Raw genomic sequence first — 26,699 nt, 5'->3', positions numbered from 1 at the left:
CGGCGGGCGGTTCGAGGACGCTGTGTTCTGGCTGGTCTGGTGCGCTCCAGCTGCTGTGCTCTGGCGTCCCTGTAAAAGGCAGGACCTAACAGTTTTTATCACCACAGTGAACGTGTCTCTGATATCCAAGAAAAAATCTCCTAGCTAAGGTAGATTTGCTAACCGACTTCATTCTGTTTGCACTCTTCGGTCCCCCAGTTTCCGTCTTGCCTGTCATAGTTGCTGAGTTAATAGGGCCTGGGGATCGTTAGAGGAGAACACTATTCTCTTTATAGCAGTCTGGTCTCCAAGTCTCCAGGGGTTCACCTCCATCCTACCTGCAAAACACTTCCATTGCTCCACTTGGCAAAGCACACATTTGGAAGACCGTGAAAGAGTGGTTCTCAACCTGCCAAAGACTCCAACCCTATACTACAGTTCCTCGGGTTGTATTGACCCCACCACCACTACCACCATAAGATTATTTTCATTGCTATTTCTTAACTGTAATTCTGCTGTTGTGAATCCTAATGTAGATATGTTTTTGGAGACAGAGGTCTGCCAAAGGGGTCCCAACCTACAGGATGAAAATGGCTTATCTAAAAATATAAGCATGTTCAACTGCAGAATAAACTTTTCAAGCATTTGGGCATTTGGAGTCAATGTGTCATAATGACAATACCATTACGTTTCTGAAGCAAATTTTAATTTGCAAACCAGTTCCACGTCTGCTGTCTATGGTATCACTCCGTGGAGCTATCTGATTTTGCCCCCCTGAAAGCCCATGTGTGAAGAGATGGCTCAAAGGTTCTTCCCATTTAGCAGACGGAACACTGAGGTTCAGGAAGTCAGACCTACGGGCATGTAGGGAGAAGAGAGGAATGTGGACTGCTTTAGCATCACTCCTCTACCATCCTAAGTGCTTCTCTTTTACCTCTGTGGGCAGGCAATGGAAGAATAAGGCAACAGTGTGAAAGGGCACCCTTCGCTTTAGGATCGAGTGTCTTAAGGATGACACGCTGAACACCGAACGACTTCTCATGCACTCGAATACATGTTAATTCTCTTGACAATTTTATACATGAATCTGATTCATCCCAGTTACTCTCTCCCTCAACGCTGTCTTCACTCTCTTGTAGCTCTATCAACCCTTCTGTGCATACACACATGCACACGCAAACACACACGTGTGGATACACACCAGTACCTTTCCTAAATTCATAACTTGTATGTTTTGCTAAATGACCCATTTAGTTTAATTGGGCCCATCTGTGTGACTGTTGGATTAATTTTATGAAAATTATTTATAATTATTTACAGTGAGAGAGTAAGAAACAATCTTACATTTGAAAAAAAGAATTGGCAAGGATATTGTTGATTATTATGATTAAATATTATAGGTATTAATAATTACAGATCCAAGAGGGTATAAAAATACAACACAATTGAATTGGGATATGGAGTTGAATAAGGTATAATTTCAACTAAGCTTAAATGTAGCTAGACATCATGGCCATACCTATAATTCTAGCATTCCAGTCTCAAGCAGGAAGATCTTAGGTCTAGCCTGTCTACATACAAAATACTATCTCAAAGTAAATAAATAGATAGATAAATAAATGAATAAATAAATAAAATCTGCCTTGAAATCACACATACTGTATTATTATTATTAAGGCTAATTTCTAGAAAATGGGATTTGTTAAGTGGTTTTCTTCCTCAATGTTTGTATTTCCTCACAATTTTCTCTAAAAGGGTTGGGGCTCTATTAGCTATAAGAAGGAATTTGGTGGTTATTTTGTGATATGGACGATGGAATATAGAGCTTCAAACTCTTAAGTCATATCCCCACCCCTGGAAGAGTTACTAAATGTATTTCTCAGGAATTGAGTAAGGGTGAGACAACATCACTGTATCGGCTATCAGTGCATTTGATAATGCTGGGCTTTGTTTGATAAGTCATGTGGCACTTTGCTCATTTCAACAGGTTTACTCGAAACCAACAAAGGCTTTTGGAACAGAAGAGGAACCCGACAGAAGCCACCAGTGTAAGTGATTAGAAACGTCCTAAGGTAAACGATTATCTTACTCATTGTGTTTCAGGAAGCAAGGATTCCCTAAAAACAGCTCTTTAAAAGAAAACTGCACATTGTTTGGTGGTGTGGTTTCCTCTTAGGTCCTAACTCTAAGCAAGGACTCTCCTGTTTAGGAAGATGTACTTTATGCTATGGTGGCCTGGTGGCTGAAGTTTGCCTTGAAAAGTATGTAAAGGAGTGTATGCAGAGCAAGCCATGGTAAGCTGCGTGATTTTCCTCTCCTCCATCGTAGCTTATTTTGCTTTGTTTTCAGACTTCCAGCGAGCCCTCTGCTCCTTCCTGCGACCTCCTCAACCTAAGTCCCATCGTGCCAGTGCCTACGCCCAACGAGGGAGCACTCAACTCCGTGAACGCTCAGCTTTCAGGCCTAAGTAAATAAGCAACCAAACCTTCTCTCACCAGCAGAGGAGGCTGACGGGGAATAGCTCTCCTTGGTTTCGTTAGCTGAACACTTCCTGAGAAAGACAGACATTAGTCTATCAGAGGACTATCATCAGGAGACAGAATCACTGCCCTGCGACATGGTTGGGTTAGATCCAGCAAACGAGGGGGTGTGTCGAGGAGGGTCTTGGAACTCATCCCATTGACCTCCGTGGACTTTACCTGCCTTGTAAGAAGTTTTATTCCCCGCTAGCCGATAGGTAGATCTCTTCTGAACGTAGACTGTTACTGTTAAGAGTTCTCTGCTGTTCCACAGTATCAGATAAGGGACTAATTGATGCAGACAGGGGAATTCAGGAATTTGAGGCAAGAGCAAATGGTAGTTAAGTGTGAAGGTAGTGAGGGGAGCTAGTTGGTGGTCCGGGTCTGCCCATAACCTTTGAGCCTTTCCTATTTTCTGAAGAGGAGCAATGATTTGAAATGGAATGGTATTTGCAGAATGCACTGTAGGCTTGAAGTAGCCTACCTTACCTAACTTTTGGGAGCTTCTATCCTTATTTCCAACAAGTTTCCTGAGGCTACAAAATAAGCATAATGAAAAAAATCTCTACAATTTGAATTCAGCCAAACCATAATTTGTTTTTCTCTACCATTTTGGTGTCTCCACAGCTAGGGTATTCGGTATTGGGTTTGTGGTTTCGTACAGCCTTCTTCATTTCTGAAGTATTGGAGGCTTGCTTGTGTAAGCCAGTGAGATCTGTGGAACTATTTGTGTTGGAGAGTTTTCATGGGTTTTTTTGTTTTGGATTCTCTTTTGGTGTCTTAATATTATGAGAATTTAAGAGCTTAGGGGTAAAGCTCTGTGGAAATTGTAGCTGATCACTTTTGTGCTAGGTTAGAAGACATGTGCTGTTCTTTCCATTTTTGAACGAACTTGAGATTTTGGAATATCCCATACATAAGATTTTCTACTTATGATAGCCTCTTTATGTAGCAGGGATTGTCTGCCCTTGTCTCTTTTTCTGTCCCCTATAAATAAATGATAGTGTTTAGTCACTCTTAGAAGAAACCCTATGATTTTATGGAGACAGAAGTATTAACTTTTTTTTTTTAACTGTGGAAAATTGAGCATAATAATGATGGTAAATATGAACATGATAAAAATTGCCTTAAAAATATCAAACAAATGCATTTTATATTCCAGGTGTCAGTTCTCCGAGTCCTGTTATAACAAACAACTTGTATCCCAGTCTTCAGCCACAGATGGATTTATTAGCATCAGAAGATATAGAAATACCCACCTTGTAAGTGTATCAGTAATACCAGAGAACTTAATGCCATGGCATTCTGGTTATTTATTTAAGAAAACATGGTGTTGTTTCTGGGGAGATGTGACCAAGCATCTATTCATCCTAGATAGGGAACCTACAATAGACCAAAGTATAAATACCACCGAAGTCCAACTTGGTGAACCATGAGTTTTATTGAGGTTACTGACAGGAATATGGCTGAAGGGTAATTTTCAGGAGCAGAAATGACTCAAAGATGCTGAATCAACAAAAAGCCAACATCAAGGATGGGTGATAGCTCATGAAAGCAAGAAATCTGGAAATCACTGTACAAACCTGTAGTCATCTCAACAGGATAGTGTCTCTCTTCCAGGCACCTCAGCTCTGTGCCTCTTCTAGGCTGTTTATTTCTGTTTCTCCCAAGTGGCTTAGCAATCTCAGCTTCTTCCAGGTGGCTCTGCTGGTCTACGCCTCTTCTAGGCAGTTCATCTTGTTTGAAGTATCTCTCAGCAGCCTTTACAGCTGGCATGCTGGGAGAGGGCGGAGCCTAGTGATTCTGGTCAGTTTCAATGACTTCCTGAAGCTTTCAAGTTGATTATTTTCTGAGCATAAGGAGATTCCTTGCAGGATGGAATGGTTAAACTTCCCTTAGAACATCCTGTTGTGTCACTTCCTTTTAGCCAAAGGATTTAAGGAACCTCCCTCCAAGATGGACATTTTTAAATCTTAGAGGAAACTGCTGTACAACACATGGTACAGAAAAATAGAGACGTTACAGTCAGACAGACCTGTGTCAAAATCATAGCCTTGCTTCCTTTGAGCAGTTTGGACCAGTGTGAAATTCTTAGCCACTGTGAGTTGTCATTTTCGTCTAAGAATTCTTCTTAGGATTCACACAAAGATCATGAAATGTAAGTAAAATTCCTAATGTGGCACTTAACCCACCCCATAATAAGCTTTCAGTATGTCTCTTTCTGATTTTGTTCATGGTAGTCAGTTATGAGAAATACAGTGACCAAGGAGGATGGGGAAAGATTTTGGTGAGGGTAAGGGCCACGTTAACTTCATGACATGTGTCTTAGTCAGGGTTTCTATTCCTGCACAAACGTCATGACCAAGAAGCAAGTTGGGGAGGAAAGGGTTTATTTGGCTTACATTTCCATACTGCTGTTGATCACCAAAGGATGCAGGACTGGAACTCAAGCGGGTCAGGGAGCAGGAGCTGACGCAGAAGCCATGGAGGGATGTTCTTTACTGGCTTGCTTCCACTGGCTTGCTCAGTCCACTCTCTTATAGAACCCAAGACTACCAGCCCAGAGATGGCACCACCCACAAGGGAACCTCCCCCCTTGATCACTAATTGAGAAAATGCCTTACAGCTGGATCTCATGGAGGCATTTTCCCAACTGAAGCTCCTTTCTCTGTGATTAACTCCAGCTATGTCAAGTTGACACAAAGCTATCCAGTACAACATGCCTATGTATAGCAATGCTCTGTCACTTTGTTGAGTTTAGTTTTGTTTTGTTTGATTATTACTCCATTTGTGCTCAAGAGGAGACTGGGACTTAGAAATGAAACTTGCCAAAATCCACATAATAATTAGCAAAGTCACCAATGACTATTAAAGAAATATCAGTGGCTCATAAATGTGTGCAATGCTTTTCAGATTTCTCAGAGAATGGTAAAAACCAAGATTGGTTGGCTGGATTTTATTTATTTATTTATTTATTCATTCATTCATTCATTCTTTTAGAGTGATTCGCTCTATAGCACAGGCTTTCCCAGAACTCACTAGATAGCCGAGGCTGACCATAAACTCATAGCAGTCTTTGTACCGCCATCTCCCAAGCACAGGGATTATTATGGTCATGGACCATCCTGTCTGACATCCTAGCTTACTGTTTTCTCCTCTCAGATTGGCCAGTTAAGGTGTTTGATAGGAACTTGTTGGCTGCAAAATAGATACACTCATGAAATTTGGTAACTTTATAAGGGACAAGTGGCAATGTTTAATAATAAAATTAATACTGTATTTCCTTTAGACCTGAAATCTTAAGTCAGTGAAAAGCATGAGCTGTCTTCCCATCATCCTGGTGAGCTTGCTGGGTAACATGAGAATGTGGAAGACAGAAAATTGGCCTTGTAGCAAATGTCTCCACGAGACTCTTTAAGGAAGCCAAATCTCACCTACTGGTTCTTACCTCTCTCTAACCCCTCAGATCATACTCCAGTGTGCTTAGAATCCCTGGAATGACTGTTAACATCACACAGCAAACTTGAAGACACAGTACACATATCACATTGCCAGCCCCCGTAAGTTCTGACTGACTCAGTGGCACAAATCTTAGTTTTTCTCCTCATCCCAGGAGATTTACAAACCAGTGGCTTAAACCAAACCAAACAAACAAACAAACAAACAAACAAACCCAAACCTGGTGTCTAACAGTTAATTCTCTGTAGATAATGTGCCCTGCCTTAAGGTTTTGTTGTGTTTTCTCTTTGTTAATTTTCAGCAGTTTGTGATGCATGGGTATGATTTCTTTGGACATATTTGTGTAGGGTTGGCTGAGTACTTTAGTTTCCTATGGTTGCCATTACAAATTCCCACAATTGAGGTGGTTTAAGACCACATCTCATAGTTACGCAAGCAAGATGTCTGGATTTCAGTCTGACTAGCATCTCCCAGTAACTGCCCTCCGGCTCGTGCTCATTTCGCGGACTTGGTATTCCTTGGCTTGGCTGGTTTATTGGCTATTCCCATTTCTGCCTCACTCACTCCCTTTTTCTAAGATCACTGTCCATTGACTTGAAGCCCAATCCCACCACCCAGGTGAAAAGCCCTAACTACATGCACGGAGTCTCTTTTCTGAATAAGACAACACAGGTTCCAGGCGGTACGACTTGAACATGCTTCGAGAGAGGGTGGGTAGCATTCAGTTCACTACGTGGGCCCTCTGGAATCTATGACTTCATGTCTTTCACCAGACTACTTTGGGGAACTTACTTATTCATATTTATTTTCAGTGCTACACACAGTTTGCTTTCCTGCTGGGACTCTGCCAACAGTTGTGGGCTCTCTACCATCTCCTAAGTGTTTTAGGGGCCGGCTAGCTAGTCTCTTTCACACTTGTTCAAAGTTGAGCATGTCTATGATGTATGTTCAAGTTCACCAACTGTTCACAACGAAACTGATTTTGAATACGTTACTAATTTTCATTTTTACAAAATTCACTTCTGTATGCTTTCTACTTGTTAGCCGACAATTTATGTTTTTTTTTTTTTTTTTTTCTCCATTTTAAAAAGTATTACTGGGTGCTTGTATCTTGGAATATTTGCACTACAGTAGCTGCTTTAAAAATCTCCTTGGGATAACTCCAGCATCCATGTCCTCTAGATATTCATTTCTGTTTGCTGTTGACTTAATATATTAATTTTTTTCTGGTTCTTTATATAACTAAGTCATTTTGAATTATATCCTTTGCATTTTTTGATTTTTTTTTATTAGTATATGCTTGGTTTTGGTAAAATGTCACCGATAATGTTGATACTTTGATTTGAGTAAGCAAAGAACTCAGATAGATTCACTTCACAATCTCAGCCTGCCTTTGTCTGTGGGGTTCGAAAGACAGCAAGCCTTGCAAGAGTTTTCCTGAAATCTCTCACCTTGGTGGTTTCTCTGGTGCTTGCTCGCTCCTCTTCTCTGTTCTCTGCTCATCTGATTCTCCTCTCACTGGATGATCAGCCCTCTGCTGAGCTTTCTCCAGAAAGAGGGCAGGAGAGAAAGAAACAACACCCCACCCCCACCACAACCCTCACCCCCTGCTGTTGAAGCCATAGCTCAGTCCATTGGAGAGGAAGTTTTGCTCCTTTGAGAGTTTAATATTTTTGTTTGTTTGTTTGTTTTTGTTTTTTCGAGACAGGGTTTCTCTGTATAGCCCTGGCTGTCCTGGAACTCACTCTGTAGACCAGGCTGGCCTTGAACTCAGAAATCTGCCTGCCTCTGCCTCCCGAGTGCTGGGATCAAAGGCGTGCGCCACCATGCCTGGCCTTTTTTCCTTTTTTTTTTTTTTTTTTTTTTTAAATCTCCTATCAGTCCATGTTGCCTCTGGAGCCAAGTCAGCCACAGTGGGCTTGGCCATGTTAGGTGGGTCAGAGCCAGCTAGGGGAGTCTTTTTTGCTCCCTGCATGCAAATAGATGCTTTTTTTTTTCTTCCCAGCACTATATCCCTTATGCCTGTATCTGGGGTTCAGGTTGCATTCAAGTCTAAAGGATCCAAAAAAAAAAAAAAAAAAAAAAAAAAAGGGTAAATTCACTAATAGTTCACTGGAACTTACATTTTGTTCATTTTTCCCAGTCAGCGCTTTTCACATTCCTGACTAGCTTCTAGTTTTGTTGTTGTTGTTTGTTGTTGTTTTATTTATAGTTTTCAGCTTTTCTAGTGGCATTCTGTAAGAGGAATGGGATAAACAAATGTTTGTCCACTCCACTTTATCCAGAATGAGAACTCCTCCATCTCTCTTCTCTAACTCTTGCTCTGCACTGCTTCTCATCCTTCAAGCTGTTAATGGGTGGCTATGGGTGTTTTAGCTATGGGTGGGGAAGAGTGAAGGCACTGTTTGCACTGATGTGCAGTGCACACTCCAGGGCCACAGATCCACTACTGCTGAGGGCTGATGCGTCTGCTGTCTTTGATGCTGAGTTTCATGATGTGACCCGGAAGGCACTCAGACCAGGTGACACTGGTTATCATTTTGTGAGTGTGGAGTGGGGCACCGTTTTGTGTAATTTCCCAGCCTTCTTTTCAGACCAGGAAAATCATCTTCTTACTTTTTTTGCATTTGTGTCCTCGCTGTAGGGTAATCGTGCTGTGTTATCACACTCTCCTAGGTTTCCCCAGAGGACCAGCCAAAACTTCGCCTCGAGTCACACCTATGATAATGTGAGTAACCAAGCCCTTTTGTTCACCTAGTCAGCCACTGATCATGACCAAGGCACTCTTAGGTTGTTGGCTTCCCAGTTGGCTGGCAGAGCCATTGCTAGCCACCTCAATCTTGTGAAGATAGGCACATTTTATTTTATAATTTCTTTGCTTGGAATATATATATAGCTCAGTGGTACAGCACCTCTCTAGTATGCACGGGCCCTAAGTTTGATCTCCAGCACTGTTAAGAAAAAAAAAAAAAATATATATATATATATATATAGTTCAACACTGTTTGTATTTGCAAAGACTTTGAAGCTGTTCATCTCTCCCTCTCTAAACACCTTCGAAGGGCAACAGTATCTCTCATGTAGTCACACTTGTGCCTAATTGCTGTCCTAGTCTTAGCTAGCACTTCCTCCTTTGTGCACATGACTCTCCCATAGGCCTCTTTCTTACCGTTTCTTCTCCGGGTCCTGTCTTCTCTTGCAGCACAGACTTCCCTGTCTTACTTACCTTCATTCCTTTAGGACCCTTTGTTTCCCCCTCTTGCTCCCTGGAGACAGGGTCTCCTTTACCCAAAGTGGACCACAAACTCCTCAGCCTCACGTCTTTACCATCTAAACAATGGGATTAAAGGCATGCATTACCGGCCTTAATATGACCAAGATTTGACAATGAGATTTTACCTGCAGCCTAGACCCTGCTCCCTGAACCCAGTAAATTCCATTCACTCTGCTCCTTTTCTTCCCAGTAAGTACCCTCCTCAGAAGAGCTGAAGAACCAGTTCTTCTAACAGATTCCATACCTCACTAAACACTTTGTCAGGTGCTTAAAGCCTTGTAAATATCATTGATCCCGTTTTCCCTTCTGCTTTAAAATATGCTAACTATCTACACCTCTCCACTTTCACGCCCCAGCTTAAGTGATCATACAGTGGATACTGTAATAACCTCTCCAGGCTTGTGTTAAGCTTTGACCTCCCAACGACTTTCTGCAGTCCCAACCCATCTCAACCTGCCCCAGATGACTCCAGACGCATTGCCTCCTCTTAGCAAAACAAACCTGAGCAGTCTCCAGCCATGCCACTCATCCGTTCAAGGCCCACCTGCTTGCCTTCCTCATTGGTTTACGTGTAAAAGATCAGAATGGCAATCATACTGTCCTTAACCTCTACTGCCTTACTTCTGGCCTCTCCTGGCTCACTATTCCTCAGCTAAGACAGCCTTCCTGACTTCAGAGCCTAGAATACCTGTGCTCTCTAATCATCAGTCAGCCCTTTGCCTGATGGTCCCCAGTGGTCAGGTATTCGTTCCTAGGCTGTCAGAGTAGAATCCCATTCCATCTCAGCCTCTCTCCTCCCATATCCTGCTCTTTCATCACAGAATAGGCCACGGGACACTGATTCCTATTTCTTGTCTGTTTATTTCTAGTCTTACTAGTGCCTGGCCACTAAGAAGTTAGATGCCCAGCACATATTTGTAGGATGAAGGAGAAACCTGGTTTTGCTTGAGACAGGGTCTTGCTATGTAGATGGGGAGTTCATCTTCTTCCTGACTCAGCCTCTCAGGTTCTATCTTTATTTGGGGTGTGCTAGCTAAACCTAGACCAAGAAGAAATTTATCTTTATTGGTTTTGCTTTGATAGCATCACTTCATGCCTGCTTGTAAACTGAATTTCATTCCTGGTCAAGGCTGAGATTTCACATTCAGAGGAAAACGGAAGCTAGACTGAGCCACCCAATTCTAATTCTTCCTTAAAAACTGTTTTTAAGTACATTTTACATTTTATGTGGGAAATGGAATATAACGAGCATGAAACCATGCAGAAAAGTAGTCAATTTTACAAGTATAGTTATTGCTTTAAAATGAAAGTAGTAAAAATGACTGCTTCTCACTCGGTTGAGTGTGTACGGTTCTTGGCGCAGTGCCATTTGGAAGCCAGGAAATCTAAGTGAGAAAAGTGCTTACTGTAGAATGTATGCCTCAACGTGTGCTGTACTTTCTTCAGTTTCTGGAACACTCCAATTCAGTATTACTCCAGCCAGTTAGCCTCCACACTGCCACAGCAGCAGCAGCAAACCAGAGGCTGCCACCCTTGCCAAGCAGTCATCCAGGTATGCAAGACCTTACACTTTGCATGAAATAAGTGAACTTGTGAGAATGCTGGAAGCTGCCAGAAATTATTACCGAAAAGTATGGGAGAATTATGGAGAATTCACTGTACATTGAAGCTACATGTAATAAACTCAGGGATGAAACCCTTTTGACTCACATTAGATTATAAAAATACTTGTGAACTGAATGTTGTACTAAGTTCACACTAAAATAAATAAAGTTTTAGTTGAGGCCTGGGAAAGATGTTCTATACAGACCTGGAACTCAGTAGCATTTGAACAGTCTGTCTTGGTTGTATTTGTTAGAATCATATACTTAAAATCTAAATTATTCAGTATTGTTCTATGAAATAGATATGGATTAGACACACTCTTCACAAGCACAATGTGTACTTACTAGCCTTTATTTTCTCCATCTAAAGTGATAAAAAACAGTGATCTCCAGCCACCCAACTACTACGAGGTAATGGAGTTTGATCCGTTAGCTCCCACTACAGAGTAAGTCATTTATACAATTACTAATTTATGTTTTGTTGTGATTCCCTTTGATGACAGAGCTATCTGAGCTTGGACATTCATTTAACTTTGTTTAACTCTTGGCAGAATTTGGTTGTCTTATTAAAAAGATTTATTTGATTTTATGGTGGCCATTGCTCTTAATAGCCTTATTGCTCTCTGAGAAATAAAAATGCTAGGGTTGCACATTAAGAATTAACTGGAACCAACATTCTGCCTAGACTGGTGGTACATGTGTCTAGCTTGAAGGGGGCACTATTCATTGACAGCATGTTAATGCCACATTTGAAAACCCAGAACTGAATCAAAAGGCATGTAAAGATCTTTTTGTGTTCAACATGTATGGCAAAAATATCACTAAAAGTGACTATTAATGTTAAAACTGTTTTACAGCCAGCAATAGCCATAACAGACTCATATACTTTGAGCACAGAGGAGACAAAGGTAGGAGGGCCACAAGCAAGGCCAGTGTAGGCTACTTGGCAAGACCTTGACCAAAAGGAAGAAAATTCTCCTAGCATCGCCACTTAATGATTTCCCCTTTGCCAAACTGTATTTTGCAATAGACAGTAAGCACACCATAGGATTTTATTATTTTATGTGTTTTATTTGCCTGCGTGCATGTCTGCACACATCTGTACCTGTGGAGGCAAGACAAGGGTATCAGATTCTGTGGAACCGATGTTACAGACCACTGTACACCTCTATGTGGGTGCTGGACATTGACCCAGGTCCTCTGAAAAGTAGCCAGTGTTTTTAAGTGCTGAGCCCTCTCTCCAGTTCCATATCATATTACTGCCCCCTCCATGCCCCGACACCCATAAAAAATGCTCAAAACAAGTTGTTGGAAATCACTATCCAGAAACTGGTAATCTGGAATCGGTATCTGATCCCAGTTGTATTTTGCTTGATCTATGCAGAATTGAAAATGTACATTTAAGAAATTAATTACCAACAGTTTATAAAAATAATATAACCAAAATAGTCAGCACTTCTCAAGCTTTGGGATATGGTAGAAACAGGCTAACATGTTTATATTCTAGCAAAGGTGGTAGTAGTGAGGAATGTATGTCTCCTGTACAGAGTGTGTTCTGCAGTTCATCATAGCCCACTTGACTCAGTAACTGCCAATGGCCTGGCATTAGATAGTACCCCCTTATTTAGACCCTTAAGAGTAGACAGCCATTTTGGCAACATTTATTAGGAAACCTTAGTGGACTCAGGACCTTTCTGCCCTGAGAGCTGGGATTACAGGCATGTATACCCAATACTTTTTCTAACTCATGATGATGGAATTTCCCTAGGTAATGCTTGATAAAAGTTGTTGTCACTGAACATAGCAGTTAGAGAAACTGGCACTTAAGTCCCATGTCTAGCTATGTCAGGTTCCTGAGGATATTCAGATTAACATCTTTAATTAGGTATGTCATGTCTAGGTACCTCAGGTGAGATAGATGGTCAGTAAGCAACTTGGAGAAGAAAAACCTTCAATTCTTTACCACCGTGGTTCTTGCTTTCTGGAGACTTAGAACCTTGGGTCCACTGAAGGTCTGATTAAATCCAGGACCTTAAGGAAAAGCAGACTTGTAGAAGTTCTGGGGTTTTTATATCACTTGGCCAGGAATCCCAGTCCAAGAATTTTCTTTTTGTCCCAGTGGGACATATATTTATCTCCAGAATACAGATAATTCTCTTGTTGAACATTTCCTGTATATTGAAGGCAGTGACTTTAAACAAGATAAGCTCTCTGTTGTTGTACACATTAAATAATGTGGAGACAGAAGTTAAACTCACAGGCAAATAGGTATCTGTCATTCGTGTCAACAGTAAAGGGTACCGTGACTAGAGTGGATGTACAGGAATAACTAACATAAATGAGGTCCAGAGGGGAGTCAGAGGAGGCAGCATTGCTAGTTGTTGCCAAGTCTACAAAATAACTTGAATAAAAACCCAGTAGAAAGTTTTAGCACATTCAATGAGCTGGAAATGCCAACACAGAAAATGAAGACAGAAATGGGGATCTAGTGCCAGACATGGAAACTTAACTTGTGGATAGCTATGATAAATACTCTCCAGAGTACAAACAGGTCAAAACTGAAAATTCAATGCTATATTAAGTTACATGGAAATAGGTGATTGTGTTAAAAGCCATTTCGGTGGAGACAGAAACCACACTTTAATGTTAAAAAGTTAGTGATGTAAAAAGATGGGTGTGGCTTGGGAACTAGAGCATCACTGAGTTAGGTTCTAGTAGCTGTGGGATGAGACTGCACTGGTATAAAACCTGGAGCTACTGAGGATTAAAACTCAAGATAGAAGGAGAAGTTGACCTTTTGGGAAAAAAGAGCATTTGCTGAAGAGCTGTTTGAAAAGAAACTGTAGAGACGGAGAAAAGAAGTGAAGTTTCCATATGAGATGGGCACCTTAGACATAGTGGCTTAAGGAGGGTAAAATCACCTTATGGAAAGTAAGGCTACAATTTGTAGAAATATTGTAAAATTGATGAAGTTGGTTACTTTGGTTTGTTTCATAGTGCTGTTACCATTCTACATATGAATCTTTGGGTACAGACATTTTTGAGATGTATAGAAAAAAACTGAAGTAAATCTTTTAAAAAATCATTTAATAAATAATATAATTTATTAAAGGTACAAAGATGACCAATACAAGCTACAGGTTTCTCCCGTTTAGACTATAATAAAATGTTAAATAAGAGAGACTTAAAAATTTTTAAATATTTTTATCTTTGAAGTAAAAAAAAAGAAAATCAAACTGCCCAAATATGAGTCAGTTTTCCTTTAAATCAAAAGTACAAGTAAATTGGGTTTGAAAGGACATAGCAAAGACTCTAACCTTGGATGTTTTATGTTAGAATAAGCTCAAGGTTAAAGATCTGTTTTAAATCACGTATGATGCCTGACCTCCCCTCAAGAGCCTGTTATTTTTAGTTCTAGTGATGGTAATATGGTACTTTGAAGCTGATGTGTAATTCTGCCTTGGTGGCTTTTTTTCAGAGCCGTTTATGAAGAAATTGATGGTTACCACCACAAAGGAGCTCAAAGTCATAGTGACTGCTGAGGTAAAAGACACCAGCTTATGCAACTTAACTTGCATAAAATTTCAGTGGAATTATCACATTTTGTATGAAATTCTGTAAGGACCACATAAGTCTGACACTTGCTTTAGTACAATACCAAGTTCCCCTGAATTACTTAGTGACGACCAGTGCTCACTAATGAAATATAATCTCTGTGCTCTTATCTAGAAATGAGGCATGGAAATTCAAAAGTTGGTTTTGGGCATATAAGTATTAATGCTAACAAAACCAGATGGTCAGCAGAAATTCCTTGTCATTGTAATGCGGCTCTTATGGCTCTGGTGGACAGTACATACCAGCTAGCTGGACACCAAAAGCCATCATTAGTGCTCCCGCACCCGTTATCCTATTCATACGCTGCTGGACCCCTGATCTCTACTGACCTGTTCTTTTTTTATTCCCTTCTCATCTGTAACCATGGGGTGGAAGTACCTTCCAGCTTTTCTGCTGCTTAACTGTGGTCTTCCAGTCGTTCAGGAAGGGCAGATGGAACAATGTCTTCTCTTTATTTCAGATACACAAAGCGCCAGCTCTCTTAAGGGATCCCTGATCAGCTGAGGCCTGACAGACAAGACCTGCCAACAGGGAGAGCCCCAGTGGACCACTTCTCTGCTGGAAGCTTCAACAGAACAGTTAACCCTTCCTGGCCAGCACTGCTGTTCCTGACAATGCCTTGAGACTTCAGGAAAATCTGGTTGTGAGGAAAACTGCCTAGGACTAGAACTCAGAAATCCGCCTGCCTCTGCCTCCTGAGTGCTGGGATTAAAGGCGTGTGCTACCAACACTGGCTAACCTGTAGACTCTTACATTGTGCAGGCATTGCTATCAGTACAAATCATGACAGATCTGATAGGGGTACTTTAAGATCGATCATCCTACTATAAAATATTGTAAACAGATGGGGAAAGAAGAAAATGAGTGCCTTTATTTAACAGAATCGTTTGTACTTGTTTATAAATAACATTTTGGTTTAGAATTGCCTAAAAGACTTGTTTAATTATATTTCAAGTGCCTGAGTTGGCCACTGCACCAGGTGGCCTAAGATATAGTTAGTTCTATGTAATGTTAAACATTCTTGCCTTTTATTATAATTTACATTCTGATTTGAAACAAAGACTCTTGGAAAACTGGACAGTGTATCATTTACATAAAATTAAATTACTATTAATTTGTCAGAATTCTGTTGTTGTTTTGTCTTCTAGTTTAATGAGTTTTTATGTCAGTAAATCTTCACAATTTCACCCTTACATAATGTTAATGAACTTGGATTTATAGTGGTAAATGCTAACTTAGATTAGCAGGTGTAATTCTTCTGTTAGATCATGATACCATCATTTCCAAAGTACTCGGAATAAAACAGCCCTCAAGCTTAACAGAAAAAGGCACACTTTCACTCAGAAGGCACACTTGGGAGCAAGTGACTCCTCCTCCACACTGAGTTTTTAACTGTTGGGTCAGCCAAAGAAAGCTCAGCATGTGAAGGCATGTGTCCCTTGTCTGATTCCTGAGACCCTCACAGTAAGAGAAAGCTGTCCCCCACAGCATGCCCATTGCTGCAGTATGGGTGCCATTCATCCTCCCCACATATTAAGAAAATAAATAAATTTTAAGAATTTTAAATGGTGTCAGTTTATACTGAAGGAAAATAGCAGCCAGCATGCCTATGAACTAAAACAGTTGCATACAGCAGGGCGTGGTGGCACACGCCTTTAATCCCAGCATTGAGGCCAGCCTGGTCTACAGAGTGAGTTCCAGGACAGCCAGGGCTATACAGAGAAACCCTATCTTGAAAAAAACAAAACAAAACAAACAAAAAAACAGTTGCATATAGTTTCTTTTTTGAAGTTTTCTGATACATTATTATAGATGTGAAGGGCTAATACTTCAGGATGAGTTAAACTGAACTATTACAGAAGTTTTTATCTGTGTGTGGGCAGCCAGAGCATGCATATACAGGCAAGATGATTCTCCTGGCTCTACCTCCTAGCTCACTATAAGAACTCTGGGATTACAAGTGGAAGCTACTGTATTGACTCTTTTAAGGCTCGTTCCAGAACAGAAATCAAGTTGTCAGGCCTATGTGGCAAACACATTAACCCACTGATTAATCTCCTTGGCCCACGACGCAGTTTTTAATAGTCACACTTGGGCAGTCATATATTCTTCAGGCTTGGAATATGAACATTCATATTCTATTAAAACAGAGCTGTGCCTGTTTCCTCCCCTTATGCACCATCACAGGAGAGCAGCAGCGTTTCACCGCAGACTGAGTTTTGAACTTGTTCTTTCAGTCTTAAGTGGAATAAATGAAGGTGTAAAGAAAGAAAGGTAAAACCATTTAAAATACAAGGCTTTAAAATACATTAGAGTATTTCTCTTCTGAGAAAGCAATACATGATTTTCCAAAAATCACAAATCTGAAGCAGGCCTTGGGAGCTACTTCAATTATAGCCTGGAACTGGCAACTTGTGCCCTTCCTTCGCTTCAAAAAAAGTGTACGAAAGAGTGATGAGATCGACATTCACCATTCTTGGATCTTCTGCAAATTCAGGATCAATGTAGAAAAACACTGGCATATCTACTTCTTCTTGTGGATTAAGCCTTTGTTCTTCAAAACAGAAGCACTATAAATTATAGAAAGATACTTGGTGAATAATAGCAGGCCTACTCTATTACTTAAAGCAATATTCATTTGCTACCCTTAAGCACTATTATAGGATAATAGCATCTTTCATCGAAGGCTGAGTTTTGCTTTAAGGGTTACAAATACAGTAGCCAGATGTAGTGGTGCAGCCCTTTGATACCACCAGTCAGCCATGATCTACATAGAGTCCCAGGATAGTCAGGATTACACAGACCCTGTCTCAAAACAAACAAAAGGAGCAAACACTATCTAGCTGGTGTAGGCAATGAAGAGGTTTTTTTTGTTTTGTTTTGTTTTTAAGGCTTTATATTTAGACAAAATAAGTACTAACTGATGCTTTTGTTTTGCATCTGAATCCAGGTCTCACACTGTAGCCTAGGTCGGCCTAGTATCAATTACATATCTGGCTGGCCTCTACCTCATGGCCCTGCTCCCATCTCAGCCTCCTGAGTACTAGGATTACAGGCATAAACTATAACATTCAGCCAGAAAAGAATTTTTAGAAACTAAAAGCATTTAATTCATATTAAGCAGTTGCTCAAACATTTGTCATAAAGTTTATATTCAGTTTACCTGTATTTTATTGAAATATTGCCCAGCTTCAAACGGTACAACATTATATGTAGAAATTCCAATTACTGGTTTGTCAGTAGGATTCTTAGCTTTATAAAATGCCAGTGCAGTCTCTCCTGGTACCACCTGTTTTAATAAGCACACATTAGCTCCAATGCCATTCTTTTCTCCTGCTAAATTAAGTCATATTATTTGCCTATTATACCTAATACCTAATTGGACCATAATATCTAACCCAATGTACTGGGACTATTGCAGCAAGCCTATCTTAGTTTCACATTGTATTTGCTTTATGTCAATAAAGAATCATAGTTATGAATGTCCCTGTTGGTTGTCTGACATTCTTCAAGCAATAACCTACAAATTAATTACCATGTGTCCAAGGACAAGCTAAGCAAACCACAACTCAAGCCCAAATACTTTATAAAAGTTAAACCTGAATGTCATGATTGCCGAATCTTTTGAAGGACGCCAATGTTAAACTTACCTTAATTCTGAGTGCCATAAATATACAACCAGAGTTAAACCAACTGAACAAAATCTGTTTATAATAATTTGAAAAATTAAAAACAGACAAAAAACAGCGGCAACCAAGTCTATAAAGTTTCCATTGGACATCTTGTCACCTATACCAATTCACTATCACCCTGTTAACTGACATGCAATTTGAACCATTATCCAAAACTATAACCAACAAAATTCTTAATGAATATTAGGTGATGTTCACTAAACTGGACAAGCAGTATGATTTATAAGAGTTTGTTAATGATGTGTGATATTAAAGCTTTTATGTGTCATCTCCAATTAACATGCAAATCTCACTTCAAATCCTCCCAAAACTGCAATTAGTAAAACTTTACAAGCATTTGGATAGAGTACAGGAATCTAGTTACCTGTTACCACTGAAATAACTGACGCACATCTAAACACTTTTGGTAGTGGGGATGCTTAGCTCAGTGGTGGAAAGTTTGCCCAGAACATAAAAGACCCTTGGTTCAGACCTCAGTACTTACCCCCAAAATTACATTTTTTTTTCTTTTTGAGAGACAGAAATACTTCTGATAAACCAGTAAATTACTTTGTTTTTTGTTTTGTTTTTTCGAGACAGGGTTTCTCTTTGTAGCCTTGGCTGTCCTGGAATTCACTCTGTAGACCAGGCTGGCCTCGAACTCAGAAATCTACCTGCCTCTGCCTCCTAAGTGCTGGGATTAAAGGCGTGCGCCACCACGCCTGGCAGTAAATTACTTTTTATGATTCTCCACATTTTTCTTACTATCATCTATACTAGAGTAAAAGTCTAAAAACTATATAACATGACTGCTATATAGTTTATAGGTACTGCTATAAACTCAACATTAACAACCAAGGGATTCAATCAGCTTTTAATCACAATTATAAACACATGACTTTGTTCCAGGTTATTAAAAGTTAAAGTATAGTCAGCACCATACAAAGTACATGCCTCTATACCTCTAATTCACATAGCTCTTAATGCCATAGTTGAATTTCTTTAAGGGGATATCAATGTTGAACTGATCTTAAATCTAATTACATTAAGTTTACAACCAGAATAAAACTGAATAAAACTTTTGTTTAAAACCAAGGTTAATGCAGGGAGAAATCAAGAAAACTAGCAAACAAGGCTAAGTTGAGGCAGGGCCATGAGTTTTAGGCCAGGCTGGGCTATACATTGAGACTGTCACAAAAACCTCTAATGTTATAGTTACATTCAAAGGGAAGGAAGGCACTTTTAAAAAGTAGACATTTCACTCCCTAAAATCAAATAACCCTATTAAGAAATGGGGTAAAGAGCTAAACGAAGAATTTTCAACTGAGGAATACTGAATGGTTGTGAAGTACCTAAGAAATGTTCAACATCCTCAGTCATCAGGGAAATGCAAATCAAAACAACCTTGAGATTCCACCTCACACCAGTCAAAATGGCTAAGATCAAAAACTCAGGTGACAGCAGATGGTGGCAAGATGTGGAGAAAGAGGGACACTCCTCTATTGCTGGTGGGATTGCAAGCTGGTACAACCACTCTGGAAATCAGTTTGGCGGTTCCTCAGGAAATTGGATGTAGTATTACCTGAGGACCCAGCTATACCACTACTGGGCATATACCCAGAAGATGTTCCAACATGTCATAAGGACACATGTTGTTCCTCTACGTTCATAGCAGTCTTATTTATAACAGCCAGAAGCTGGAAAGAACCCAGATATACTTCAACAGAGGAATGGATACAGAAAATGTAGTACATTTAACACAATGGAGTACTACTCAGCTATTAAAAACAATGAATTCATGAAATTGTTAGGCAAATGGATGGAACTAGAAAATACTATCTTGAGTGAGGTAACCCAACCCCAAATGAGCACACATGGTATGCACTCACTGATAAGTGGATATCAGCCCCAAAGATCCAAATACTCAAGATACAATTCACAGACCACATGAAGCTCAAGAAGAAGGAAGACCAAAGTATGGGTGCTTCAGTCCTTCTTAGAAGGAAAACAAAATACTCACAGGATCAAATATGGAGATAAAGTATTAAAGCAGACATTGAAGGAAAGGCCATCCAGAGACTGTCTCACCTGGGGATTCATCCCATATACAGACATCAAACCCAGACACCATTGTGGATGCCAAGAAGTGCATGCTGACAGCAGCCTGATATAGCTGTCTCCTGAAAGGCTCTGCCAGAGCCTTACAAATACAGAGACGGATGTTCTCAGCCAACCATTGGACTGAGCTCAGGGTCCCCAATAGAGGAGTTAAGAGAAAGGACTGAAGGAGTTGAAGGGGTTTACAACCTCCTCCCCCACCGAGCTCCCAGGGACTAAGCCATCAACCAAGGAGTAAACATGGCTCCAGCCATATATGTAGCAGATGATGGCCTTGTCAGGCATCAATGAGAGGAGGGGTCCTTGGTCCTATGAAGGCTCAATAGATGCCCCAGTGTAGGGGGATCAAGGGCAGGGAGGTGGGAGTGGATGGGTGGGTGGAGTAACCGGGAAAGGAGGGAAGAGGAGGAGGGAGAACTGGGAAAGGGGATATTTGAACTGTAAATAAAGAAACTATACAATAAAAAAAAAGTAGACATTTCAAAACACTAATTGAACAACTATATTTCATGAATTATATTCCACAATTATTGAGTGTAATTATTCATGGGGTGTCCTAGCATTTTAAAATGACCTTAGACAGGTGCAATAGTCACTCACATAAATCTCTGTTTGCTGAGGTCTGAAGTTCCACTGGAGACTGGCATGAACATCAGCATTGAAGGTGACCTTAATGATCCGATCCTTAACAGGCACCATGTTTTCGATCTGGTCTGATGAGTGCCCGGCCACTGCTGATCCTCCAAGTCCAGTAGTCTACAACAAGACACTGCATATGGTAAGCAGCAAGTTTTAATCTTCACGTACTTACTGCAGAAAAGTAAAATTTGAAAAAAACGATTGAATGTTCTACTGGAAGCCAAACTGTATGCTATCTCTGGCCATTCCTGTAACTGCATCAATGGTTTGCCTGTATTTGTTAAAATGATTACTACTTTTAAAAAGCAAAAGTTGAAGACAAACTATTAATCTCTGAAAGGATACCAAATATTTTCAAGTGTAACTTTCATTAAACACAGTCCCCTACACTGCTAGTGTATTTTACATAAACTATTATTCACTTTTAAGAAGTTGATTCAAACCTGGTCATTTCAACTTAAACAGACATATCTACTTTTTCATGTTCCTGTGTATACTTTTCTGTACACAGAAATATGGGTTTTATGAAGTTCATAACTTTATTCTTATATTCTGCTTTCCTAGGGCATCATAACTGTGTTCCCACGTTGGATGTTAATGGTTTCCTGCCTCTTAGCTGTAATTCTCTGCATACACACAGCTTATTTATCCTTCATCAGTTAATGAGGCCCTGACTTTCTTCTTGTTGTCTGGCTACCCCACCCCACCAACTACCCCAAAGTACCAAGAGTAATCCATGTCTGATGGTTCCCATGGCCATTACTTCCACATTACATGTGGAGGTGGTGTTACCGCCAAGGTGCATTGCTGCCTGAGGTTACCAGAATTCACACTTCCAGATAACTTACCTTTCTTACACCAGAAAAGCAAAAAGCCGTATTTGAGGCTAAAGGAAGATGCTATTAAAAAAAAAAAACAAAACCCTATCGTATTAATATTTTACTTTCTTTTCCTTGTTACACGCATTATTTAGCTTTTTCCAATTTCTCTTAATATTGTCAAATTAAACTTTAATCCTAAAAGATAAATCATAAGTTTGACCTTAGTTAACAGGTAAGGATATGATTCTGTTTCAGAGACTGTTTTAAGATGAACTCGTTTCTTTTTCCATAAAGGATTTAAATCAGCTGAATAAAAAAAAAAAAAGCAAGTTAAGTGTGCCCTCCTCCAATAACAAACAATTCCTTATATATTCTAGGAACATGTTGTTGAAGTTTCTCAAGTTTGGTGTTTAAACTAAAAGGTAGAAAACTGAAAAATAATGTCCTGGGCTCAAGCCTCTAGTACTGAGTCTGTCACAGTTTTCCTAGGTTACATTTTAATTTGCTCATAAAGTGAGACCATTCTATGGCTTCCCATATTTACTCATTTCCTGCTCTAAAACTCCGTGATTCCACAAGTAACCAGGACGTTCTTTTGGAAATACCAGTGTTCAACGTGGAACTTGATTTTAGGGTTTTTTTCCTTTTTTTTTTAACCTAGCCTGAGGAAAGCTTGAACACAGGAGTGTTAACTCCATTTCTGTGGGTCTCGGCACTCCTGAACTATTAGCATTTTAGGTTGGACAATTATCTGGGGGAGGGGAGGTGTCCAGTGAACCTCCAGGTATGCGACAGCCGCTCTAACTCCCGAAGTGTCGCCCTGGGCTTCACAGAATGGCTGTGTTGACAGCCCTTTGAGGGGTGGCACCAGCTCCATCATTACCGGAACCGGCTTTCACGTGCAAGCTTTCTCTAGCGACCTTGAGCACGTCCTTCCCGGTCTGGATCCGAGGTGACCCCCGACACCGCCCCCCCAGCGGGTGACCGCGGCCACCCCGGCAGGGGGATGGCTCAGGTGGGATCCGTGCCGCGCCTCGTCCCCTCCTCTCCCGTACCTGGCAGTAGAGTCGATAGAGGGGCACCGCGGCGTAGGAGGCCCCCAGCATGCCCACGGCGGCCGCGGCCACGTACGTGAGCACCGTCTTGTTCCGCCGCCGCCACTCGTCCTCCTGCGCGCGCTGGAAAGGGTTGCTGCTCCTCGGTCGCCTTGGTGGCTGCACCGCGGGTCCCCGGACCCCGCTCGGGCGCCTCCAGGTCCCGAGGCGTCTCAGTCCCCGCTCCGCGCCTCCGAGCCCATCCCACCCGGGCCTAAGCACCCGCTCTGCGTTCACCACAGTCCGCCCTGACGCCCCGGGCTGCCTCCAGCCCCGGCCACACGAAGCCACCAACCTCCATCCCGGCCACCAGAGCCCTCCCATAACCCCCCGGAAAGAACGCCCGCCTGGCGGGACCGGCGGAGCGAGATCTCGCGAGGACTCTCGAGTCTCGCGGTACCCGGCTTGAGTTTCCCCCGCTGCTGCCTTGACTACCAGATTCCACAGGTAGCAGCGGCGCTACGGAGGCCGGGTGGCCCGAAGAGGGTAAGTTCGCGTTTTTATGCTAAGTGACTGTGCCTCGCGCTTTTGTTTCCTTGGGATGCTTCTTTAGTTTACTTGGAGGAAAACGCACGTGGGCCTTCGGCGTGCAGGCTCCTCACTGGGGATTGTCTCCCCATCTCCCCAAACTTCTCCAGCCTTTGTCTCGACCTAGCGGCCCCCAGCGGCAGCTCTGCCGCGAGGCTCCCACTTGGGGTTCGCTAAGCCCCGTTGCTTACTGCCTCTGACTGGGCGCAGACAAACGTCCCTCTTTCGGGAACACTTGCTGTGAGAACCGCCTTTCTCTCCAACACTCCCGACCTGTGCATCTTCTCAGCCCCGCGGGCAGATGTCTCCCCCTGCGCTCAGCACCCTTCTGCTATTTACCCAGAAAAACATCAGGTCAGACAGCAGCCGGAAAAATCAAGTTTGTTCAGAACAGAGGGACCAGGACGGGAGGGCCTTTAAAGAGGGGGCTGAAGGAATAAAGATGTGCATCTTGCAGGCAGAGACCCCTGGGAAACAGGCTAAAGCTTTCTTCAGTTCTCTAATGCTCCACAAACAAGGACCAGTGTTAAATAGCACTAAAAGCAGATTTGGAGGTCAAGCCTTAATGAATTTACTCAAGTCTTGTCATTGTATACATTTTATTTTACTATGACTTCTCCGTAACCTGATGGCCCTATTTCGTGAATAGAAATCACAGTAGTTCAATGAGGATAAGAATATAATGAGATTTTTGCCATTGCTTGAAGCATAGTAAGAATTTTATAAAAGTTAGGTCATTTCTTTTTCAAAATAATGGTTTGTTTTTATTATTTCTTTGAGGGTATTTTGCTCTGTATTTGGGTCATATTCATCCCCTACTCTAGGCTCCTCCCAAATCTACACTCCCCCCACATTATTTTTATCCAGAGTCCAGTCTGAAGGCGAACTAACTCATTGATGTGCTGGTCTGTGAGTGTGATCGGTGTGATCAATCACACCGTTAAAGAAAACTGACTTTCCTTCTTCCAGAAGCTATAAGAAGCCAATAGCTCTCTCGTGCCCACCTTTCCACCTCCATCAAGCTAAAGCTTATTTCTGATGGCTGCTGTGGGTCTAACTATCCCCACTTTGTGGATTAGAACTGAAAGCTGGAAGAGCCAGTCAGTCAGTCAGCACATATTCCTCGACTCTCACTGAGCCATATACCTTTTTAGTTTGCTGGGGGCATCTCAAACTAAGTCAGGCACAATCACTTTTGTTATTGACTGCAGCCTCTACTGAAGGACTCAGAAAATAAATGTAAATAAAGGAATTTCAACTAACAGTGTCTGCTATGAAACCAGCTAATGGCTTGAAGTAATTGAGAGTGACAATGGGGAGGGATTCTGAAGAGGTAAAAGAAGGTCTTCCTGGAGGTAACATTTGAGCCTACTACCAAACTGTGAAAAAAGAGCTACCCATGACAAAAACCTCACCTCGTACACAAGTCCAGAAGCAGAAATATGTTGGATAGGATTGAATAACATCAAAGGCAAACAAAAAAATCCAGGGTCAGTGTGGACCGTGCGTGTCGAGCAGAGTTAACAGGGAAAGGAAATTGGGTCACGGCAGGCACAGACACCTGATACTACAGAGCTATTTTAGCCATGGCTAAGGGAAGCTCAGGGTTAGGGACACAGGAGTGATTGGAGCTGATTTGATTCACACTGAAGGAAGAACATGATGTAAGTCACACGGTGAGAATGAGTGGGGCAAGGGGAAGAAGTGAGGGACATCTGTACCTTTGTGACAGTGGAGATGATGGCCTTGAGGAAGTAACTGAGTAGTGGCCACAGCGCTGATGGCTCTAGGCATCATCTAGGGCATCACTCTAGTACATTGTCACTGAAGTTACAAAATCCTTTTTTTCTCCCATTTTGTTATGACAGTGTTTGATCACCCTTTCCCTCTGCATATACTTTCATTCTCATGCCAGATTGTCAACATTTTGAGGATTAGAGGTCTCATTTTAGTTTTCTTACAGCATAGACTCAAAATTCCCTATGAGTGGGCTGGAGAGGTGGCTCAGACCTTAAGGACATTTGCTGTTCTTGCAGAGGACCTGGCTTCAGTTTCCAGCACTCACCTAGGGACTCAGAACTGTCTTGGACTTAAGTTCCTGGGAATGTGATTCTAGTTTCTTCAGGCACTGCACATACATGGCACATACATGCAGGCGATATACTTCTTAATGTTTTTAAAATCGGATGCTAATATTAATGTGCTTAAAGCCAACAATATATTTCCTTCAACTATTTTCCCTTTCCAGGTATTGTTTCTCCATATTATTCAAAACAGCTGTATGAATATGTCAATAATAGGGTTGCAATCATGACTGCTTTCGTTTATTAATTGAAAGTGAATATCTGAGGAACAGCCATTTTGATAGCCATAAAGTGATGTTGGTCTTTCTAGATTTCTCTTTTAATAAAATGAAATAGGTACCAATCCAATTCCTGTATGATAATGAAAAAATAACAGCTCATGTTTATAAAAGTGTTTCTGGATGATAGTTAAAATGTTTCAATCTCCAATTTTTACTTTGAAATAATTTAAAAGTTATATGAACATTGCAGAAATAATACATTCCCTACATACCCTTCATCTGGTTTCCATGATCTTAAAGATCTTTGTACCCTTGGAGACGAGGGCAGACAGACGATATTCTGGAAATGTAAACTGGATCCTTGCATGAGTGTTGATTACAAGGACACAGAACAAGCATCCATCAAGAATTTAACATCAGCCCAATGCTGTGCTGTCATAGCATAGTAAGACCATGCTATCACCCTGGCCCATCACAGCAGCACACTTCAGAAGAGGTTACTCAACAGATGTATTACATTTCTGGAAGCTGGACAACCAAGGTCAATTTCTCATGAGGCTTCTCTTTCATTTGTGGGAGACCTGTGTGCTCGAATGCCTCACAGGAGTCAGCAAGCTTGCTGATGGCCTTCATAAAGGCACACTAATCCCTTCTGATCAGTCGACTGTTCCACCATTATGATCTAATTTAACCATAATAACGCCTTAAGCTGAACAGAGCTCCACCAGGGCCAGGGTTTCAACCTGAGGGCTTTAGGGAATGTACCAATTCAGAACTTCACACCCTGGTGACCATGAACTCTGCTGAAATTAATACCCAGTATGCTGCTGTTTCCAACTTAGGTCTAGAATGCGGTCCAGGATGGCCCCTTGTTTCCAGTTGTCTTGCCCCTTTAGTTTCCACCAGTGTGAAGCTGTTCCTTAGCCTTTCTACATGGCCTTGAGATTTTTTTTATTATTATTTTCTTTATTTACATTTCAAATGCTATCCCGAAAGTTTCCCATACCCCTCCCCCCACCTCTGTTCCCCTACCCACCCACTCCCACTACTTGGCCCTGTCCTTCCCCTGTGCT

The 26,699-nt window shown here is 41.4% G+C and overlaps 3 protein-coding genes across 7 annotated transcripts in view; 2 read left to right on the top strand and 1 right to left on the bottom strand.

Annotated features, from left to right (window-relative positions):
* The window catches only part of Tom1l1 (target of myb1 like 1 membrane trafficking protein), a 43,670-nt gene extending 27,513 nt beyond the window's left edge, over window positions 1-16,157 (top strand). The window contains exons 9-16 of the mRNA XM_021212549.2: window positions 1,967-2,027; window positions 2,329-2,446; window positions 3,661-3,760; window positions 8,634-8,685; window positions 10,678-10,783; window positions 11,206-11,281; window positions 14,314-14,378; window positions 14,911-16,157. Of these exons, the coding sequence (XP_021068208.1) occupies window positions 1,967-2,027; window positions 2,329-2,446; window positions 3,661-3,760; window positions 8,634-8,685; window positions 10,678-10,783; window positions 11,206-11,281; window positions 14,314-14,377 (577 nt within the window). The 3' untranslated portion in view covers window position 14,378; window positions 14,911-16,157. The remainder of the gene's footprint in view (window positions 1-1,966; window positions 2,028-2,328; window positions 2,447-3,660; window positions 3,761-8,633; window positions 8,686-10,677; window positions 10,784-11,205; window positions 11,282-14,313; window positions 14,379-14,910) is intronic.
* Window positions 16,158-16,163: 6 nt separating this feature from the next.
* LOC110331720 (cytochrome c oxidase assembly protein COX11, mitochondrial) lies at window positions 16,164-23,139 on the bottom strand. The gene is made up of 4 exons (XM_021212550.2): window positions 22,755-23,139; window positions 20,840-20,995; window positions 17,614-17,739; window positions 16,164-17,020 (listed from the first exon to the last, which is right to left on the bottom strand). Exons 1-4 carry the CDS (start codon window positions 23,115-23,117, stop codon window positions 16,838-16,840), a joined length of 828 nt encoding a protein of 275 aa, XP_021068209.1. The 5' UTR covers window positions 23,118-23,139; the 3' UTR covers window positions 16,164-16,837.
* A 57-nt stretch (window positions 23,140-23,196) lies between these two features.
* Window positions 23,197-26,699, top strand: part of Stxbp4 (syntaxin binding protein 4) — a 149,715-nt gene continuing 146,212 nt past the window's right edge. For all 5 annotated transcript variants that reach the window (XM_029546535.1, XM_029546537.1, XM_029546534.1 and 2 more), the window contains exon 1: window positions 23,197-23,279. The gene's annotated coding sequence lies outside the window, so the exon portion shown is untranslated. The remainder of the gene's footprint in view (window positions 23,280-26,699) is intronic.

The sequence above is a fragment of the Mus pahari genome, chromosome 14, assembly GCF_900095145.1.
Source record: "Mus pahari chromosome 14, PAHARI_EIJ_v1.1, whole genome shotgun sequence".
NCBI lineage: Eukaryota > Metazoa > Chordata > Mammalia > Rodentia > Muridae > Mus > Mus pahari.
This window is presented reverse-complemented; position numbering and strand designations above follow the sequence as displayed.